The sequence below is a fragment of the Trichosurus vulpecula genome, chromosome 2, assembly GCF_011100635.1.
Source record: "Trichosurus vulpecula isolate mTriVul1 chromosome 2, mTriVul1.pri, whole genome shotgun sequence".
Lineage (NCBI taxonomy): Eukaryota > Metazoa > Chordata > Mammalia > Diprotodontia > Phalangeridae > Trichosurus > Trichosurus vulpecula.
Genome location: NC_050574.1, coordinates 31,900,443 through 31,920,090, shown reverse-complemented (window position 1 = coordinate 31,920,090; position 19,648 = coordinate 31,900,443). Strand labels below are relative to the sequence as shown.

General features: G+C 43.3%; 1 protein-coding gene across 1 annotated transcript in view; it reads right to left on the bottom strand.

The window, feature by feature from the left end:
• CFAP74 (cilia and flagella associated protein 74) overlaps positions 1-19,648 on the bottom strand; it is a 116,913-nt gene that overhangs the window by 21,844 nt on the left and 75,421 nt on the right. The window contains exons 22-26 of the mRNA XM_036746930.1: positions 11,446-11,533; positions 3,953-4,126; positions 3,242-3,375; positions 1,959-2,235; positions 810-908 (exon numbers count right to left, since the gene is read on the bottom strand). Of these exons, the coding sequence (XP_036602825.1) occupies positions 810-908; positions 1,959-2,235; positions 3,242-3,375; positions 3,953-4,126; positions 11,446-11,533 (772 nt within the window). The remainder of the gene's footprint in view (positions 1-809; positions 909-1,958; positions 2,236-3,241; positions 3,376-3,952; positions 4,127-11,445; positions 11,534-19,648) is intronic.

The following is a 19,648-nucleotide window of genomic DNA, read 5'->3' as shown; positions in this document are numbered from 1 at the left end:
TACATACAAATATATACATAGATATCAGTTAAATGGCACAGCGAATAAACCTGCAGTCAGGAAGAACTATCTCCCTGCGTCCAAACCTGGCCTCAGACACTTACTAGCTGTGTGACCCTGGGCAAGTCACTTAATCCTGTTTGCCTCAGTTTCCTAACCTATAAAATGAGCTGGATAAGGAAATGGCAAACCACTCCAGTATTTCTGCCAATAAAACCCCAAATGGGGTCACAAAGAGTTGGACACTCATATTTTTTGAAAAAAAAATATATTATATATGTGTGTGTGTGTGTGTGTGTGTGTGTATACACACACATACATATGTATGTGTGTATATATACACACATTTTGTGCCAGGCACCATATTAAGCATTTTATAATTATAATTATATTATATTTTAATATATTTATATTACTATTTATTTTATAATTATTATCTTATTTGATCCTTACACAATTTTGGGAGGTAGGTGCTATGATTAGATCCATTTTACAGATGACAAAACTGACTTGCCCAGGGTCACACGCCTAATAGGTGGCTAAGGTTGGATTTGAACTCAGGTCTCAAGGCCTCCAAGCATAGTGCGCTATCCACTGTGCTACCTAGCTGCCTCGTTAAAGAAATGCCTTAAAGTAGGCCTGATGTACAGCCAGTGCTACTAGATGGTTAATTGAGAACAAAACTTTGTTTCTTTTAAAAAAAAAAGCTTTTTGGAATTTACATTTTTTTAGTGCTTGTGACTGGCCTTCATCCCCATGAGTATTATTTCATGTGGTTTTACAGCTTAGGTTTTTGTTTGCCCCCATACCTGTTGTATTCCTAGTTTTCTGTTCCTCATTTTCACGACTTCTTTTTTGATTGTTGTCTCTGACAGCACTGGTCGGAAAATCACTTCAATCATGCATTTCTGGGAAAGAATGCAGAAACAACAGAAGCCTGTGCTCAGAGGGCAGTCACAAGGAAGGTAAGGAAGAAAAGCTATTTTTCTTTAAAATAAAAATATGAATGGAAATATCAGAGGTTCATCTCAGTCTTCTGACCCCCGGCTGTAAAAAAGAACACCGAGCCTTGTGGACATTTTTAATGCTTTTCTATGTTGAGATGACATGATTCATCCGGCCAATCAGGCTAAAAATGACTCCCCGTGGTATGAGCTGTAAAGATGCCTTTATTTTCCCCTCTGTCAGTTCCCTGAGGATAATAATTAAGCATGATTATTATTGACCTAAGAAAACTGATTGTAAAGCAAACAAATCTTTTAAAATTAGGAAATACATATTATAAAATATTTGTAACAATGCAAAAGTTCAATAAAAATTATGTCTTTTAAAAAAAACCAGAAAAAACAAGTCCCAGAAGGATAGAAAGCTGGACACAGAGTCAGGAGGCCTGAGGTTGAGTCTCTCCTCAGAGATGACTAGTTGCATGAGCTTGGTCAAGGTTAGGCTTCCAGAACCTCAGTGCCCTCACCTGTCAAATGGGGAGATTAATGCTGTGCTGCTGTTTACTTCCCAGAGTTGTAAGTAAGGGACTTTGAATGTTGTACAGATAGTCAATTAGAGCTCTTTGAGGGAAGGGATTGGATCCATTGCTTGTCTTTGTATCTTTAGCACTTAACACAATGCTTGGCACATAGTAAGCATTTAATAAGAGCTTGTCATTTTTTTTTTGGAGGGGAGAAGGGAAGGCAATTGGGGTTAAGTGATTTGCTTAAGGTCACACAACTAGTAACTGTGTCAAGTCTCAGGCCACATTTGAACTCAGGTCCTCCTGACTCCAGGGCTGGTGCTCTACTACCTGTGCCACCCAGCTGACCCAGGTCTTGTCATTCTTTATTTATTCATTCATCCTATTTCTATTCTCTTTTAAGATTTGGGGAGAAAATGGGTGAAAAACAGGTTGGCCCTTGTGCCCAAGCTCAGAGCCCCCCTTTTCCTTCTCTAGGGTTCACACTCACCTTTCCTGGTAGCACGGTCCCCACAGAAGGTATGATCATGATTGGGGCATCTCTGGGCAAAAGGAATTCAAAAGAGGTGGGTCCCACAGGTGCGATTTCTTCAGTACCAATGCGGGGCACTGCATGAGTCAGGGAGTTCATGTTTGTGTGGGAATTGATCACATAGAGGGTAACCGTTGATGTGTCAAATAAAGCTGTGGCTGCAAACTTGATTCGGTAGTGAGACAGCTCCAGAGGGGGGTGGACGCCAATCGCTTTGCATGACAGCCTAAATTCTCTGGAAGGCCAACAGTTAGAAGTCAGGATGTTTGAGTGACCTTTTCCAAGTCAGTTTTGCTGAAGTGGGCCCCTACGGTAGTCCCCCCCCTCCTCAGGACCCGGGGTCTATTCTTCAGAGTTACCATGGAATGAAACCAGGCCTGGCTGCGGGCACCAGAGAGAACAGAGAATGTTTTACACCTACAAATGAGGGCCAGGGAAGGAAGGGGGAGAAACATTGTTTCCTCTTGGTAGAGAAGTAAAGGAAGACAGCAGTAATGAGGAACAAAGGTTATTTCCAAGCCAGTAACGTCTTGCGTTTCTGAATTCACACACTGCGCTCTGAGCCTGGCACACGTGCCCCATGTTGTCAGCACACCAGGGTCTCAAGACTCGAACTCTGATGATTCTGTATTAGAATGGGCAAGATGGGACAAGAGCACTAAGGAATGGCTGGCATACTCGGGTCAGAAGGGCACTGCCTCCCCTGCTCACCAGGTTCATTTTACCCAGCTCTGTATTGGGGTTTTTTTGTTTTTTTTTTTTGCTCAGAAGAAAACAGTCACTGTCCTTTCTTCAGCTGTCTTGGCAGCTGGGATGGAGATTTGACCACTTCTATGGTACTGAAACACAGGGTCAATTTACAAGGTTTCCTGGGTCAGAGGACATGATGGCCAATCATTGGCAATAGGCTATTTTTCCTGTTGGAGGTGGAGAGCTCTCCAAGAGCAGCCCGATTTGACGTAGGCAAATTGCTTATTTGCTCCCACCAAGGTTCAGCAAATCCCGGAAATTATTTTCCCATTATAAGCTCTTCTGGACACCAGTGCTCTGAAGGCCTTAATATTTTAGCCATGGGCTAAATGGCTATCCTTATGGACCATGCCCAGTTTAAACGGTAGAGTATGAAAATAGGGTGGTACCTCGTGTGCAGGCAGTCGGACAGTGCCCCTCTGAGGACTCCAGGGATATACTTGGGGGCCTGCCCACATTCTAGGGTTCCACTAAGGGGGTGCCCACCTCACCTGTTAATTTCAGAAATGCAAATCAGCTGGAAGTTATATTCCTTTGCTTTGCTGGGTTTAAAGATGACATCAAGGAACAAAGACTGTAAGGGCAGGATGGTTCCAAAGCCATCATTGGGCTGAATTTCCACAAACTTGAAAATAAAAAGGGATATTTAATAACTGAAAAGTAGCTGGCAATAACTATTACCATTCCTCCTGCCCTCCCCTCTTTGCCCTTACCCCTCTCCCGCCCCTGGCTCTAAACAGGACCCATCTTGGACAGTGGACGGGGTAGGGTGTGAAGGGTATAGGGGTAGGAATATCTGTCACCCCAGAGGACTTTGGGGAGGCATTTAATCCAACCCCTTGATTTTCCCAAAGGAGGGAACTGGGGGACAGAGAAATTAAGTGACTTATCCAAGATCACCTGGGTAGTTCAGTAGCAAACTGGGATTTGAACCAGACGGGATTGAATCAGAACTTCATCATACTCCTTGGGGCTTTCCTTTAAAGTCAGCCCAGCCTGTACCAAGAAGTTACAGCGTTCTTGTTCTTGGCTGGTTATAGCACACAGCATTATTTTATGGGAGAATTAGGTGCGGAGCTCAACAGATACTGATGCAGCTTTTGGGAGCCACTGAGGGAGAGCAGCTTGAGGTACAAGGGCAACCCAATCCCATGTGATATCAGAGCATTAATGGCAGCAGTGGGATCCCCACAGATATGAACCTCCGGGGTGCTGATGAATCCAAACTCCTGAGGGAGGAGAGATTTATTAATGAGAGTAATTTTTGTATAAATAGCTTCGTAGATAGTGCAGTATCCAAAATCCACTTCTTTGGGTTCGATGTCCAAATCCGATGTCGTGACGACAGCATGGACGGTGAATTTCACAGGCCTTTTCTGAAACGGAAGAAGGACGCTCAGGAAAAGGGAGGACCGGCTTGCATCTGTCGGGTAACCTCTGTCAATTTAACTCAACCTTTTTCACTGAGAATTATTGTTATTTTTATTATTGTTGCTATTTGTGGGAGAGACAGATTATAAATATATATAAAAGGAAATGAACTTATTTTTGAAAACCCAAAGAGGGGAAATACTGCTTGCCATTCCAAAGGACCTATGATCTTCTCAGTGGGGGCATTCCCTTCAGTGACAGAAATCACAGTCCATCTATGCTTACCCCTCCTGCTTGACTCTTGTCCATATCCTCCGATATGTTTGCCCCAGGGGCTCCCTGCCCAATAAGTTCTAGGCCAGGAGTGGAGAACCTATGGCCTCGAGGCCACATGTGACCCCCCAAGGTCCTCAAGTGTGGCCCTTTGACTGAATCTAAACTTCAAAGAACACATCTGCAACTAGGCCTTCCTCAAAGGAATGCTGAAGGGCCACTCAGGCTGCCCTCTGCTCATCCCTGGCCATCACTAAGTGACTAGCCTATCTTCTTTTACATTTGTAGCACCCTGGAGACAGATGCAACCTCCAGAGACTAAATGAAATGAAGGGAAGTGAAGGGTAGCATCTCATGGGAAACATCACACAATCTGGAGACTGGACGATGCAAGATTTGGCCAGTCCAAGGAATTGGAGAGAAGTGAGGAGGTGGTACAGAATCTAGCGGCAGGCAGCCATGGGAGGGGAGATGGATGGTAGACTCAGGGAAGTAAAAAGTCAAGTTTGCAGAGAGGGTTGGATAAACAGTTGAGTTCTTCCACATTGCCCATTTAACTACCTACCATCGTTTGGACAATAGGTATACTTTATGACTAGGTAGGGGTGTGTGTGTGTGTGTGTGTGTGTGTGTGTGTGTGTGTGTGTGTGTGTAGTTACTTGGAGTGATTACTAATTCCCAGGTTATATATATATATCTACAAACAGGTATATCTGGAAGACCTAACCCTCTATAATGACTCCCCCTTGAACTTGAACCCCATTCTGAATGTGCTCCATGATCACGGTGAGCACACTTGTCCTTGGTTTATGGCCACTGAGCCCAGTCTTCACAAACATATGCAGAGTGTCGCTGATACAACTTCCCATGTGGGAGAGGCTGGTTAAGTGTCCTTACAGGAGAGTCCTGATGATGTGAAATGGAAGTGTCTTCGAGAGATATGGAGCATGTGTTGATAGTTTTTGCTTGCCAACCACATGACAAATAGTAGTGTTTTTGATTGGCTGTACCTGTATAGCCAGAACCAAGGTTGTACTCCAAATGCACCTAGTCCCCTCTTGGTTTGGTTCTTCTCTTTGTGTCACTTCTGTCTGTCTGGCAGTGTCCATGATCCTCAACCTCTGAGGACAACTTATGGCCCAATGAACACATACCTCATTTCTTTGCCTCTGTGTTTCTTCTTTAGGAGGAGATTAAACTGGAAGCTACAACCCTGCAAGTTTTTAAAGGTCAGGGGAGGGATCCATGTGGGGTCCTGGGGGTTGGAGGTCAACTGCATGCTGGATTTTGTGGCTAACCCCAATATCAATCCACCAAAGAGCCAGGAACAACTTTTGGGACTCAGCCCAGAAGTAGCTGAGATGAAGACTCATCTGGCAAGAGTGCCATATTGCTTTTGGGTTTGAACTTGGTGGGACCCATGCTATGTAGAAACTGTGTTAAGTCTGAGCTCACTATCCCCAGAGACTGGGCTGATATAGAGGATATTGTTCCCCTGAGATTTGGGGCAGGGAAGTGTTTGTACTCCTGTTCTTGCTATATCTTTGAAGTAAATAGCTCTTTGTAAAAGCTGATTGATATTAATTGGTTAAAGGAAGCTAGGATGCTAGCTGTTGGCTAGTAATGGAGGAAACATATTCAGAATAGGAGACTGGGTTTTAGAAAAGAGACCCCTCAACCTCTCAGGGATACCCCTCGAACTCTGAGGTGGGGAGACTTAGCTGGTTTTGCTTGGTGCAGAGAAAATTGATGCCTTTCTTGATATTAATAATTCAATGAAAATGTATTAAGTACTCACTATAGGCCCAGGCACTGTGCTAGGTCCTGGGGATACAGTTAAATAATTCCTGCCCTCAAGGAGCTTACTTTCTACCATAGGGAGACAATGTATGGAAAAAACAAAATATATGATATAAACAAGATAAATTTTGGGGGGAGGATCAGGATAGGCTTTGGTTGGAGGGGGTACTTGAGCTGAACTTTGAAGGAAGTGAGGGATTCTGCAAGGTAGCCATGAGCAGGGATGTGTTCCAGGATTGGGGAATAATTTGTTCAAAAGCACTGAGATTGGGGGTGGGGCGGAGCCAAGATGGCAGCCGGAAAGCAAGGACTTGCTTGAGCACCCCACCAGGTCCCTCCAAAAACCTATACAAATGGCTCTGAAGAAATTCTAGAACTGCAGAACCCACAAAATAGCAGAGGGAAGCAGGGATCCAGCCCAGGACAGCCTGGATGGTTGCTGGGTAAGGTCAATCACACACTGAGTGGAGGGGAGTGGAGCCCAAGCATGGGTGGTGGCAGGACCAACCAAACCAGAAGCCAGGTGGAACAGGCCCTAGCACCCTGCAGCAGTTACCAGACTTCTCAACCCACAAACACCAAAGACAACAGACAAGGTTAGTGGGAAAAGCTGTGGGGGACAGAGTGAAAAGAGTTTGCGGTTCAGCCACTGCCCTGGGGACAGTGGGGGTGGTGCAGCTACAAAACTACAGCTGCAGTTGCTTCTGGCCCCAGGCCCACCTGGTGGGAGGAATTAAGTGGGAATCAGAGCTGGAGTGCAGAGGCTGCTTAAGATCTGAGTCAGGTCCAGGTTGGTGGTTCTTGGGGAAGGAGGAGTGCTGGTGTGGCAGAGCTGGCTGTATAGAAATAGCTCTGAAATCAATGGTGCATCCCCTAAAGCTTGGAACGAAGTACTCTTTACTCTACAAGCAGTCATGCTCCGCTGAAAAACTCAAGGGTCAAGTAAGTTGGCTGGGAACATGGCCAGGCAGCGAAAACAGACTCAGATTCAGTCTCAGACTGTGGAATCTTTCTTTGGTGACAAAGAAGACCAAAACATACAGCCAGAAGAAGTCAACAAAGTCAAAGAGCCTACATCAAAAGACTCCAAGAAAAACATGAACTGGTCTCAGGCCATGGAGGAGCTCAAAAAGGATTTGGAAAAGAAAGTTAGAGAAGTAGAGGAAAAATTGGGAAGAGAAATGAGAATGATTCGAGAAAACCATGAAAAACAAGTCAATGAAAGGAGACCCAAAAAATACTGAAAAAATATTGAAGAAAACAACACCTTAAAAAATAGACTAAGTCAAATGGCAAAAGAGCTCCAAAAAGCCAATGAGGAGAAGAATGCCTTGAAAGGCAGAATTAGCCAAATGGAAAAGGAGGTCCAAAAGACCACTGAAGAAAATACTACCTTAAAAATTAGATTGGAGCAAGTGGAAGCTAGTGACTTTAGGAGAAATCAAGATATTTTAAAACAGAACCAAAGGAATGAAAAAGTGGAAGACAATGTGAAATATCTCATTGGAAAAACCACTGACCTGGAAAATAGATCCAGGAGAGATAATTTAAAAATTATTGGACTACCTGAAAGCCATGATCAAAAGAAGAGCCTAGATATCATCTTTCAAGAAATTATCAAGGAGAACTGCCCTGATATTCTAGAGCCACAGGGCAAAATGGAAATTGAAAGAATCCACAGATTGCCTCCTCACAAAGATCCCAAAAAGAAAACTCCTAGGAATATTGTCGCCAAATTCCAGAGCTCCCAGATCAAGGAGAAAATACTGCAAGCAGCCAGAAAGAAACAATTTGAGTATTGTGGAAAAACAATCAGGATAACACAGGACCTAGCAGCTTCCACATTGAGGGATCAAAGGGCTTGGAATATGATATTCCGGAGGTCAGTGGAGCTAGGATTAAAACCAAGAATCACCTACCCAGCAAAACTGAGTATCATGCTCCAAGGCAAAATATGGATTTTCAATAAAATAGAGGACTTTCAAGCTTTCTCAGTGAAAAGACCAGAGCTGAATAGAAAATTTGACTTTCAAACACAAGAATCAAGAGAAGCATGAAAAGGTAAACAAAGGAAGAGAAATCATAAGGGACTTACTAAAGTTGAATTGCTTTGTTTACATTCCTACATGGAAGATGATGTGTATGATTCATGAGACCTCAGTATCAGAGTAGCTGAAAGGAATATGCATATATATGTGTATGTATATTTATATATGTGTGTGTATGTACATATGTAGGTGTATTTATACATATATATAGACAGAGGGCACGGGGTGAGTTGAATATGAAGCGATGATATCTAAAAACAACATCAAATTAAGGAATAAGAGAGGAATATATTGAGAGAGGGAGAGAGGGAGAGATAGAATGGGGTAAATTATCTCATATAAAAGTGGCAAGAAAAAGCAGTTCTGTAGGAAGGGAAGAGGGGGCAGGTGAGGGGGAAGGAGTGAATCTTGCTCTCATTGGATTTGACCTGAGGAGGGAATACCATACACACTCAATTGGGTATCTTACCCCACAGGAAAGAAGGAGGAAGAAGATAAAAAAGGGGGGATGATAGAAGGGAGGGCAGACAGGGGGAGGAGGTAATCGAAAACAAACCCTTTCAAAAAGGGACAGGGTCAAGCGAAAAAAAATCAATAAAAGGGGATAGGTTAGGAAGGAGCAAAACACAGTTAATCTTTCACAACATGAGTATTGTGGAAGGGTTTTACATGATGATATGCATGTGGCCTATGTTGAATTGCTTGCCTTCTTAGGGAGGGTGGGAGGGGAGGGAAGAGGGGAGAGAATTTGGAACTCAAAGTTTCAGAAACAGATGTTCAAAAACAAAAAAAATTTCTTTTGCATGCAACTAGGAAATAAGATACACAGGCAATGGGGCATAGAAATTTGTCTTGCCCTACAAGAAAGGAAGTGAAAGGGGATGGGAGGGGGAGTAGGGTGAGAGAAGGGAGGGCTGACTGGGGAACGGGGCAACCAGAATATACACCATCTTGGAGTGGGCGGGAGGGTAGAAATGGGGAGAAAATTCGTAATTCAAACTCTTGTGAAAATCAGTGCTGAAAACTAAATATATTAAATAGATTAAATAAAAAAAATAACAAAAAAAAGGCACGGAGATTGGAGACTGAATGTGATGGATAAGGAACAGTGAGCAGTCGTGTCAAAGTCAAATAGAAATGGGGGGGTCATTAAATCTTACATAAGGGCAGCTAGGTGGCGCAGTGGAGAGAGTGCCAGGTCTGGAGTCAGGAAGAATTGAGTTCAAATCTGGCCTCAGATACTTCCTAGCTGTGTGACCCTGGGCAACTCATTTAACCCTGTTGGTCTCCATTTTCTCATCTGTAAAATGAGCTGGAGAAGGAAATGGCAAACCACTCCAGTGTCTTTGCCCATCCACTTGACAAAACAACAACAAACAGCAACTGCTACAAAAACCTTATGTAAGGATCCCTATGGGGCAGCTAGGTGGCGCAGTGGCACTGGGCCTGAAGTCAGGAAGACCTGGGTTCAAATCCAGCCTTAGACACATCCTAGCTATGTAACCTTGGGTAACTCACTTAATCTGTTTGCCTTAGTTTCTTCAAATGCAGAACAGGAGTAATAAGAACACTGACCTCCCAGAGTTGTTGTGAGGATCAAATGTGCTTAGCACAGTGCCTGGCATACATTAGGTGCTTAATAAATGCTTACTCTTTCCCCTTCCTCTCAAATGCTGCTATTAGCTACTTACACTCACCTCCTGGCACCAAAATGGGGCCATGCATATTCCCAAGGACAGATCTGTATTCTCACATTGGGGATCCTAGAATGTCTGGGCTGCGAGGGAGCTCAGAGGGGATGGAGGTCAATCTCCCTTTTGCAGGCGAGGAAGCTGGCATGGTGGCCAAGGGATGAAGCTGGCTGGGAGTCACAGTGATGGAGAAAAACCTAAGCAAGGACTGGCCCAGCCCTAGGATATAACCTCTGGCTGCACGCTCTGTGGTTCAGTGTAAACTCTGGGGTCCCTTCTTCCTCTTCCTTCCCAACCCTTGCTTGGCAGGAATGGGATCACATAGGAAATAATTAAAAGGGATCTGAGACTAGGGAGAGTTTGTGTGTTGTTGTTGAGTTGTTTCAGTTGTGTCCGACTCTCCTTGACCCCAAAATACTGGAGGATTTGCCATTTCCTTCTCCAGCTCTTTTTACAGATGAGGAAACTGAGGCCAACAGGGTAAGTGATCTGTCAGAAGCCAGATTTGAACTCAGGGCTTCCTGACTCCAGGCCCAGTGCTCTATCCGCTGGGCCACTAGCTGCATTTACAGGTGAGGAGACCGAGGCCAAGAGAGTCACAAGAACTTGGTCACACTCCAAGCCCAAAGCGGAACTCAGGGTCTCCTGACACCTAGTGCCAATGTTTTTTCCACTGACGTGCTGTTTCACGATCTTAGGATTTGTTTGGAAAACATGTCCACAGAAGTGTTTAATAAATGCAGATCCTCTTTTCTTTGGTTATATGCCCTTGGAAATAAATCACAGTTCTACACATTTCCAGCACATATTTTTTTTCAATGGAAGACTTCCGTGTTCACTGAAATGTTGCTTGCCCTTCATTTTTGAAGAGAACCAATGACGTTACAGGGTGATGTATTGACTCATTTGTGAATTGGGTTTAAGTGAGACCGAGCCTCACTCTCTCTTCCAGAGTCATTGAAGTCCCGTAGCAGGACAAAAATCAAATGACTGGTGATGGTCTGGGATGCAGCGGATGACCTTGGCGTCTTCCATGTCTAACTAAGCTCTAAGAGCTCCACGGCACCTGCTTCAGCTGCCTACGTGTCTGTTGGAACAAATCGTTCTCGTATGCCCATTCCACCAGAGGAAGTCTTCACATGCTTGGGATAGACACCCCTCTAACTCATCAGTGGGTCTAAGGTTACCCTCAACCTGGTTCATCCCATCTGCTGAGATGGTTTTCTTTTTTACCAGGGTGTGGCCACTACTGATATTACAGCTTCTCACTACAGGTGAGAGTTGGGTGCCAGGTGGACATCAAAGGTGGATGAGCGGCCCTGAAAAGGGCTCAGCACTAGAGGTGCTAATCCTCTATGAGCACCCCACATTCACCCACCTCATTCACTAAAATAATAAATGGGAGAAAGGCTACTCTTAACATCCCTGATCAAAGAGCATCCCAGAATCACCAATGTCTGAGAATTTTGACTTGTAATTTAACAGACATCATCAGTTGATCGTACCACTGACCTGATCAGCCACTCTTATTGTCATAGGGGCCTGTAGGACTCTTGTCTCTTTGTCAAAATATTCTCCTGCATCTTCTGCGAGGGAGAGTCTGAAAGAGGGGGAAAAGCACTTTAATGAATCTTTTCTTTATAGTTATCAATGTCTTAGTAATATAGGTATAGGGCTAGTGGTCATTAGAAACATGTTATAGGGGTTACATCATGAAAAAAAATTCTACTTAGAGCTCTCCTCCCGCCCCCCGCCCCTGCCTCCCCAGGCTATGATGCGGCTAAATAGTCTGGAAAATATATTCACTATGTGGATTTTGAGATCATCATAGATCCAATTTTCATCAGATAAGACTATGGTTCGAGGAGGCTACTAGCCTCCTGGTAGCTATTGGTATCAGGCATCTGCAAAGTTCTGTTTGAATTGAATATTTCTAATTCAAATCATAATTAAGCTAAATGGCGTATTAGATAGATCACTGGACCCTGAGTCAGGAAGACTGAGCTCAAATTTGACTTCAGATACTGCTTAACTTTGTGACCCTGGGCAGTTATTTAATCTCTCCTTGCCTCAGTTTCCTCAACTGTAAAATGGGGTAGTAACAGTACCTATCTTGCAGGGTTGTTGTGAGCATCAAAATGAGATGACCTTTGTAAAGCACTTGGCACAGTGCCTGGTATATAGTAGGTGTTTAATAAATGCTTATTCCCTTCCATTTCCCGCCCGCCCCCAATGAATGATATAGTAAACAAGGAGTGGGGAGAATCCTTTGGCAACAACTAGGATGTAATGTACCTATGATATGTTTCCTTTGTTAAATATATGGCATGAGGCTTTCTTAAATTAAGGTTCATTTGGACGTGATTTGAGGGATCAGTTAATCAGTCAGTAAACATCTATTAAGCTCTTAGTATGCGTCAGGCATTGTGGCAAGTGCTGGGGATACAAGGAGAGGAAAAAACACCAGTCTGCTCTCCGGGAGCTTGCGTTCTAATGGAGGAAGCATGAATAACTAGGTACATCTGAGAGATACACAGGGTAAACCGAGGAAAGGAATGGGGGTGGGAGGTGAGAGGTGGGGTAGGAGGGACTGAGAATTCCTCCTGCAGAAGGAAGGATTTGACCAGAATCTTGAAGGAATCCAGGGAATCCCGGAGGCAGAAGGAAGATAGGAGACTATTCTAGGCATGGGGGGGGGGACAGAAGCAAGGAGATTAGAGATGGAGTGTCATATAGGAGGCCAGTGTGGTTGGATTACAGAGCACATAGTGTAAGAAGATTAGAAAGGGCTGTGAAGGGCTTTGAAATGCAAACAGAGGCTTTCATATTTCATCTTGGAGGTAATAGGGAATCACTGGAATTTACCGATGGACAGAGGGGTCGCATGGTCAGACCTGGGCTTTAGGAAGACCACTTTGACAGCTGAATGGAGGATAGATTGGAGTGGAGAAGGTGATTGGGATTGGTCCAGGAAACAGGTGATGAGGGGCTCATTGGGGTAGTGGCTGAATGAGTGGAGTGAAGGGGATGCACATGGGAGCTGTTTGAGGCTAGAAAGGATAAGATTTGACTACAGATTGGCTCTTGGGAGAGGGGCGATTGAGACTAAAGGGTTGGGGATGACAGCCTTTGTGAGTAGCAGCATGGTCATGCTTTGAACAGTAATAAGAAAATTGGGAAGAGGGAAGGTTTGGGGGGAAAATAGAGTTCTTTTATCGACATGTTGAGGTTGAGATGCTTATAGGACATTCAATGTCGCGTAAGATGTCCAAGAGGCAGTTAGTGATAGAACGTCAGAGCTTAGGGATGGATATATAGATAGATCTGGGAGTCATGTGCATAGAAATGATAACTGAATACAGGGCAAGTAATGAGATAATTAAGTGAGGTAGTAGAGAGCAAGAATTCTTAAACTGGAGTCCATCCACGGATGCCCCAGGGGACTGTGGATCCATTAAGGAAGTCTGTGATGGGAAGCGGAGGGAAGCATTCAGAGTGCGGCAGCTATATGCTAGGCACTACACTAAGTGCTTTACAGATATTATCTCATTTGTTTTGAGTGGGGAAAATGATATCTTTATTTCATTAACCTTTGGTCTCCTTTGTAATCTTATGTGCTTTATTTCATGCATTTTAAAATATCATTCTGTGTGTGATGACCAACTTTGATAGATTTAGCTCTTCTCAGCAATACAATGATCTAAGACAATTCCAAAAGACTCATGATGGAAAATGCTATATACATCCAGAGAAAGAACTATGGAGTCTGAATGCAGAGTGAAGCACACTATTTTCTCTCTCTCTCTCTTTTTTCTATCTCATGGTTTTTCTCTTTTGTTCTGATTCTTTTTTCACAACATGACTAATGTGGAAATAAGTTTAACATGATTGTACACATATAGCCCACATCAGATTGCATGCCATCTTGGGGAGTGGGGAGGGGACGAAGGGGGAAAATTTGGAAATTTTCATTCACAACATTCACAACACAAAAGTGAATGTTGAAAACTAAAAATAAATAAATTAATTAAAAAATAAAATATTCTGAAAAGAGAATCCAAGGACTTCAACAGACTTCCAAAGGAATCTGACACACAAAAATCGAAGACTCCTGGTACAGAGGAAGAGGACCCAAGACAGAGCCTTGGGTGACACTCATGGTTAGTAGGTGCGACATGAATGAAGATACAGTAAAAGAGACTGAGAAGGATTAGTCAGAGAGGTAGAAGGAAAACCAGGAGAGCTGTGTTATGATAATCTGGAAAGGAGAAGGTGGTCCAGGAAGAGATGGTGATCAACCATTTTAAAGGCTGCAGAGAGGTCAAGGATTAGGATTGAAAAAAAGCCCACTGGCTTTGGCAATTAGGAGATAATTGGGAATTTTGGAGAGAGATATTTCAGTTGGATGATTAGTCAGAAGCCAAGCTACAGAGGGGTCAGAAGAGAGTGAGGGGAAGGCCATCCAAGGCACTGGTTGTAGACAGCTTTCTCAAGGAGGTTAGCCAAGAAGCAAGAGAGAGATATCCGACTGGAGTTATTGGGAAGGGTAGGAGCAAGAGATCACTTTTTAAAGTTTTTTTTTGCAGGGGGGAAGGCTGGGCAATTGGGGTTAAGTGACTTGCCCAAGGTCATACAGCTAGTAAGTGTGTCAAGTGTCTGAGACCGACTTTGAACTCAGGTCCTCCTGACTTCAGGGCTGGTGCTCTACTCACTGTGCCACCTAGCTGCCCCAATCATTTTTTTTAAATGGAAGAGATAAGGGTTTTCAATGATGGCAAACACAAACACTCATGGAATTTTCACAGGATCAGAGATTTAGAACTGGAAGGGATGTTAAAGATCATCTGTTAGTCTAAATGTCTCATTTTGCAGACGAAGGAACTGAGACACAGAGAGGTCAAGTGACCTGTCACACAGCTGGTCAGTGGCTCAGGTGGGATTCCAACCCAGCCCTTCCTGCCTCCAAGTCCAGTGCCCTATCCAGAACACACACACTATCTCTTCTCCAACTGGGATCTCCCCAGTTCACTGACTATAAATGAGATTAGCTGACATCTGTTGGAAGGATCCATGCTTACAAAGTCAGAGGAAGATCATCTCCATTCATACACAGTCTTTATATCAGCAGACACACAATCTTAAAATACTTTCATCCAATTCTCCAGGGAGTCATGGCAAGCTAAACATGTAAAGAAAAATAATACAGCTGTATATCACTTCAGAAAGGACATGTAATCTTGAACAGCTGCTTGTCAACAAAATAATGAAATTATATAATTAATTTAATTTTAATTATGTCATAATTAAATTGAGTTTTCTATTTAAAGGCATCCTACCAAGAATCCCTTTGTTAAAGGAAAAATCATCTCATGACTTACCTATGATGGAATCTAAACTTTCACAGGTTTTAAACTAAATCCCTTCTCCAAGCCTTTTGCCAAGAGAGTGCCCTTGCTGGGATGGGCAGCCTCAATATCAAGTTAGGGAAATGGGCTTTGATTTGACAAGCCTCCAAAGAGGGTGGCAAGGGGGGTGTAGGAGTTGGCGAAAGACACTTAAAAGACCACAACAACATGGTGACCAATAATTTGTTCATTTGAGCCAGGGAGTTGGGGTTTTGTCCCCGTGGCACAGATTCCTCCAACTGCTAGTGCCCTTCCTCCTTCAACTACTTTCATAGCATCTATCTGTCTGTCTGTCTGTGTATCTGTCTATTCATCCATTCTATCTATCCATCCATCCATCCATCTATCCGTCCTATCTATCCATCTATCCATCCATCTATCCATGCATATATGTATATACGTATCTATCTATACATCCATCCTATCAATTCAATCTATTTATCCATCTCTCTCTCTCTCTCTCTCTCTCTCTCTCTCTCTCTCCATCTATCTATCTATCCATCTATGTGTAAGGGCAAGCAAAATGGGACTTTTTACTGTTTTTTTTCTTTTGGAGTGCTTCTCTGCACTAAGGCAATCGAGTGCCTTTGATTGAGTCTTGCCTTTCTTTGTAGGAAGGCCCACATCCTTTTGCTAATTAGGTCACGAGAGATGTGAAGCCCTCAGGCCCTGAAAAAGGGTATATATACTCTGAAGGTGGCCATTAAGCTAGAACTCTCAGAACTGTGGGAGGAGAGGTTTTACTTTGGGGGCTCACTCTTTGGAAGAGTGTTGGTGTGGAGACTCTGGGAAACTGTTAAGAAGCCTCTTCTTTGAAAAACCCAGATGTTGGTGCGTCTTTCTCTGGTAACTATGTATGTAATATCTTGATCAGATGTCTAGAAGTCTGTCTGTTGATTTGTGTTATTTTTCTCTGTTTATGTAATTTCTACTTGTAATTTCTGCTTGTGTTTTCTCTGAAGTTTGGGGTACTGACTTTTCCCCCTGAACTAAGTGAATGATATATGTATGTTTAATTAAAGTAAGATTGTTAACCCCTTGAAGTTGCTTTCCTTAGAAAAGCAGATCAAAGAACTTGTGCTAGTAGCCCTCCTGTGTGCTGGTGTTATTGGCCTTACACAGCCACAGTAGTGGCAAGCAGCATTGTTGTTACAGTATGTATGTATGTATCTAGCCATCCATCCTATCTATTGATTCAATCTATCTATCCATCTCTCTCCCCCCTCTATATATACACACATCAATGTGCTCATACATTGTGCCTGTTGTATCCCTAGTAGAATGGAAACTCCCAGGGACTGGTTTTGTTTTTATCCTTAGCATCTAGTACAATGCTTGGCGCATTTTTTGTTGTTCAGTCATTTCAGTTGTGTCTGACTCTTCATGACCCCACTTGGGGTTTTCTTGGCAAATATACTAGATCGGTTTGCCATTTCCTTCTCCAGCTCATTTTACAGATGAGGAAATGGAGGTAAACAAGGTTAAGTGACTTGCCCAGGGTCACACAGCTGGTAAGTGTCTGAGGCCAGATTCAAACTCAGGTCTTCCTGACTCCAGGCCTAGCACTCTATCCATCGTACCACCTTGTAGAGACTTAGTAAACGCTTAGTGATTGTTTGAATCAATTTAAAGACAATTGTCATCCCAGTTAGTACAATCTGAGGTTTAAGGAGAGGTTACCTTCCCTTGCTGGCAAAACTTCATGTTCCAATTTAAATGCTTGAGTTTGTTCAGTGCTACAAAGGGGCCTGACCAAGGTGTAAGAGGCCATCTCCTGGGCATTATTTTCCCAAAAGGCTGTCATCCACTCATCTGGATTAGCTCTCCAAAACACTCATGTAAGGTCCATCAATAAACCCAGTCACTTTTGCCCTTCACAAGGAGCCAGAAGATCACAGGAAAGAATATTTATTGACCAAAAGGCCAGGCTGCAGCAAATGCTAGCAGGAAATGTGACTGATTTTTCTAAATTAACCATCTGGGGCAAGTGAACCTGAGTAACCAAATAGAGACTTGTAACTCCAGCATTCTCAGAGAAATAGAGTAAATGAGGCTGTGGGGTTTAAAAAAGGGGACAATTATAATCCTCAAATGAGAAATTCCGTTCCTCTATGAGCCTAAGTTTGGTTCTCAGACACTCCTAAATACTTCTGATGATTTTCTAGATTTCAAGTCTGTAGTGGCCAGAAATATCAGCCCTCATCACAGAGGCTTCCGGCTGCCGTTCACCAATCCCCGCCCCCACTCCCAACCCTCCCCATCTCAGACCCATGAATAAACTTATGACTGGCTCTCTCCTCTCAGATATGGAGCTGAATATGTCTCCTGGTCAACTTTGTCAAGGGCAGCTGGGTGGCACAGTAGATAGAGCACCAGGTCTTCAGTCAGGAAGATCTGAGTTCAAATCTGGCCTCAGATGCTTCCTACCTGTGAGACCCTGGGCAAGTCGCTTAACCCTGATGGCCTCCATTTCCTCATCTGTAAAATGAACTGGAGAAGGACATGCCAAGAAAACTCCAAATAGAGTCACGAAGAGTCAGACATGACTGAACAACAACAGCAACAATTTTGTCAATGAGCAAATAAATGAAAAAGCATTTATTAAGTGCTCATTGTATATGCAAGACACTGTGTTAAGCACTGGAGAAACCAAAAGAAAAGTAAGACCATCAACGGGATTGAATGACCACAAGGGAACTCTGCTTTCTCTTCTTATTTTAAAACATAAGTCCTCATAACAAAAGTTTAAACTTCCTGTGCCCACCTGGGGTAGAATTTAGAGAGTAAATGGGCAAAAAGAGTGAGTCATCAGTTCTTCCTTTTAAGTGTTTTTTGTCAGTCCTTTTGAGTTACACACACACACACACACACACACACACACACATACACACACACACAGCCCAATCAAGCAGGATCTACCCAAATTGGTAGATCAACGTATCCTTTCCCACTGCAGACCAAATTGCTCCTTTGTGCACAACATAATGATATCTCAAAGAATTGTAGATAGAGTGCTACCAGGGATCTCAGAGATCATTTGGGCTAACACCCTCATTTTAAAATCTAGAAGAGGAAGTGAATTGTTCAAGGTTCCTGGCCTTTCTTTAGGCTGTGCTTGGCACATAGTAGGCCCTTAACGAATGCTTGTTGGCCGGATGACTGACATGGATAGTGAGTGGCTGAACTGGGGTGTAACCCTGGGTCCTCTGGCTGCAAATCCAAGAGTCTTTCTTCTAAGTGGGTTCCATTTTTCAAAGGCTTTTGGCTAGGCTACCAGCAATCCCATTTACACATTTCCAGCCTGTTCAACACAACATTCACTTGAAATACTCATGCCCCTATTTATAACCCATAGAATTGAGAGCAATGGGAGGAAGTCTTCCCCACACCAATTTCCACAGTGCCTTGACTCCCACTTCCTGACTTCTGTGGAAGCTGGAGGCCCTTTATAACTGACTGTGTTCAGACTGTTCGGTTCCCTCAGCCCCTTGAATGGAATGTTTTTGAAAACAGGGACAGTTGCTGTTCATTATTCCAGGGCAAATTATTCCCAAGAATAATCATCAAGGTAGAATTCAGGATGGGGCAGTGACTCCAGTTAGGTGTCCTGGACTTTCTATCACTGAAATTCTGTCTTTGGGGGATCTCTAATTTCCAAGAACTCAAGGGTCCCCAACCTGTTCCTCTGACTTCCAGTGAACCTTCCCATAGCCCCTATTTGAGAAAGGAAACACATTTTGGAATTTACCATGAAGATGTATGTGTGTAAGAAATACAAAAGAGATTGATTAATTTCATAGGGTGATAGACAGTTATCTTCTCCACATCAAGACCTTTCTCATTATCATTTTGATATATTGAAGGTAGGCATAAGACATTAAGTGGAAATTTTTGGGGAGCTTTGCGGAAGCCACGGATGACATGTAAAGGCCAGCCGAAGACACAGAAAAGGTTTAGAAACTCAGAAATGCATCAAATATAGGCATAGTATTGTATGATATCAATGCATTTTATCTTTTAATACCATAATAATTCAGACTTCTTCTCTGGTATGAAGGAAGGGCCAGAACATTTTGTATGAATTTTCCAGATTGCAAGGGCGACACCCCCCTAACCCTCGTGATGTGGAAGAGTTAACTGTAGTGACTGGCCAAATATTCCTGTGCCTCTTGACAAGCTTCTCATACCCCATGGGAGATGGTCATTCAATAAGGATTTAAGTTACTACTTTGTGCCAGGCACGGTGCTAAACACTGAGGATTACAAAAAGAGGCAAAAGATGGTCCTTGCCCTCAAGAAGCTCACAATCT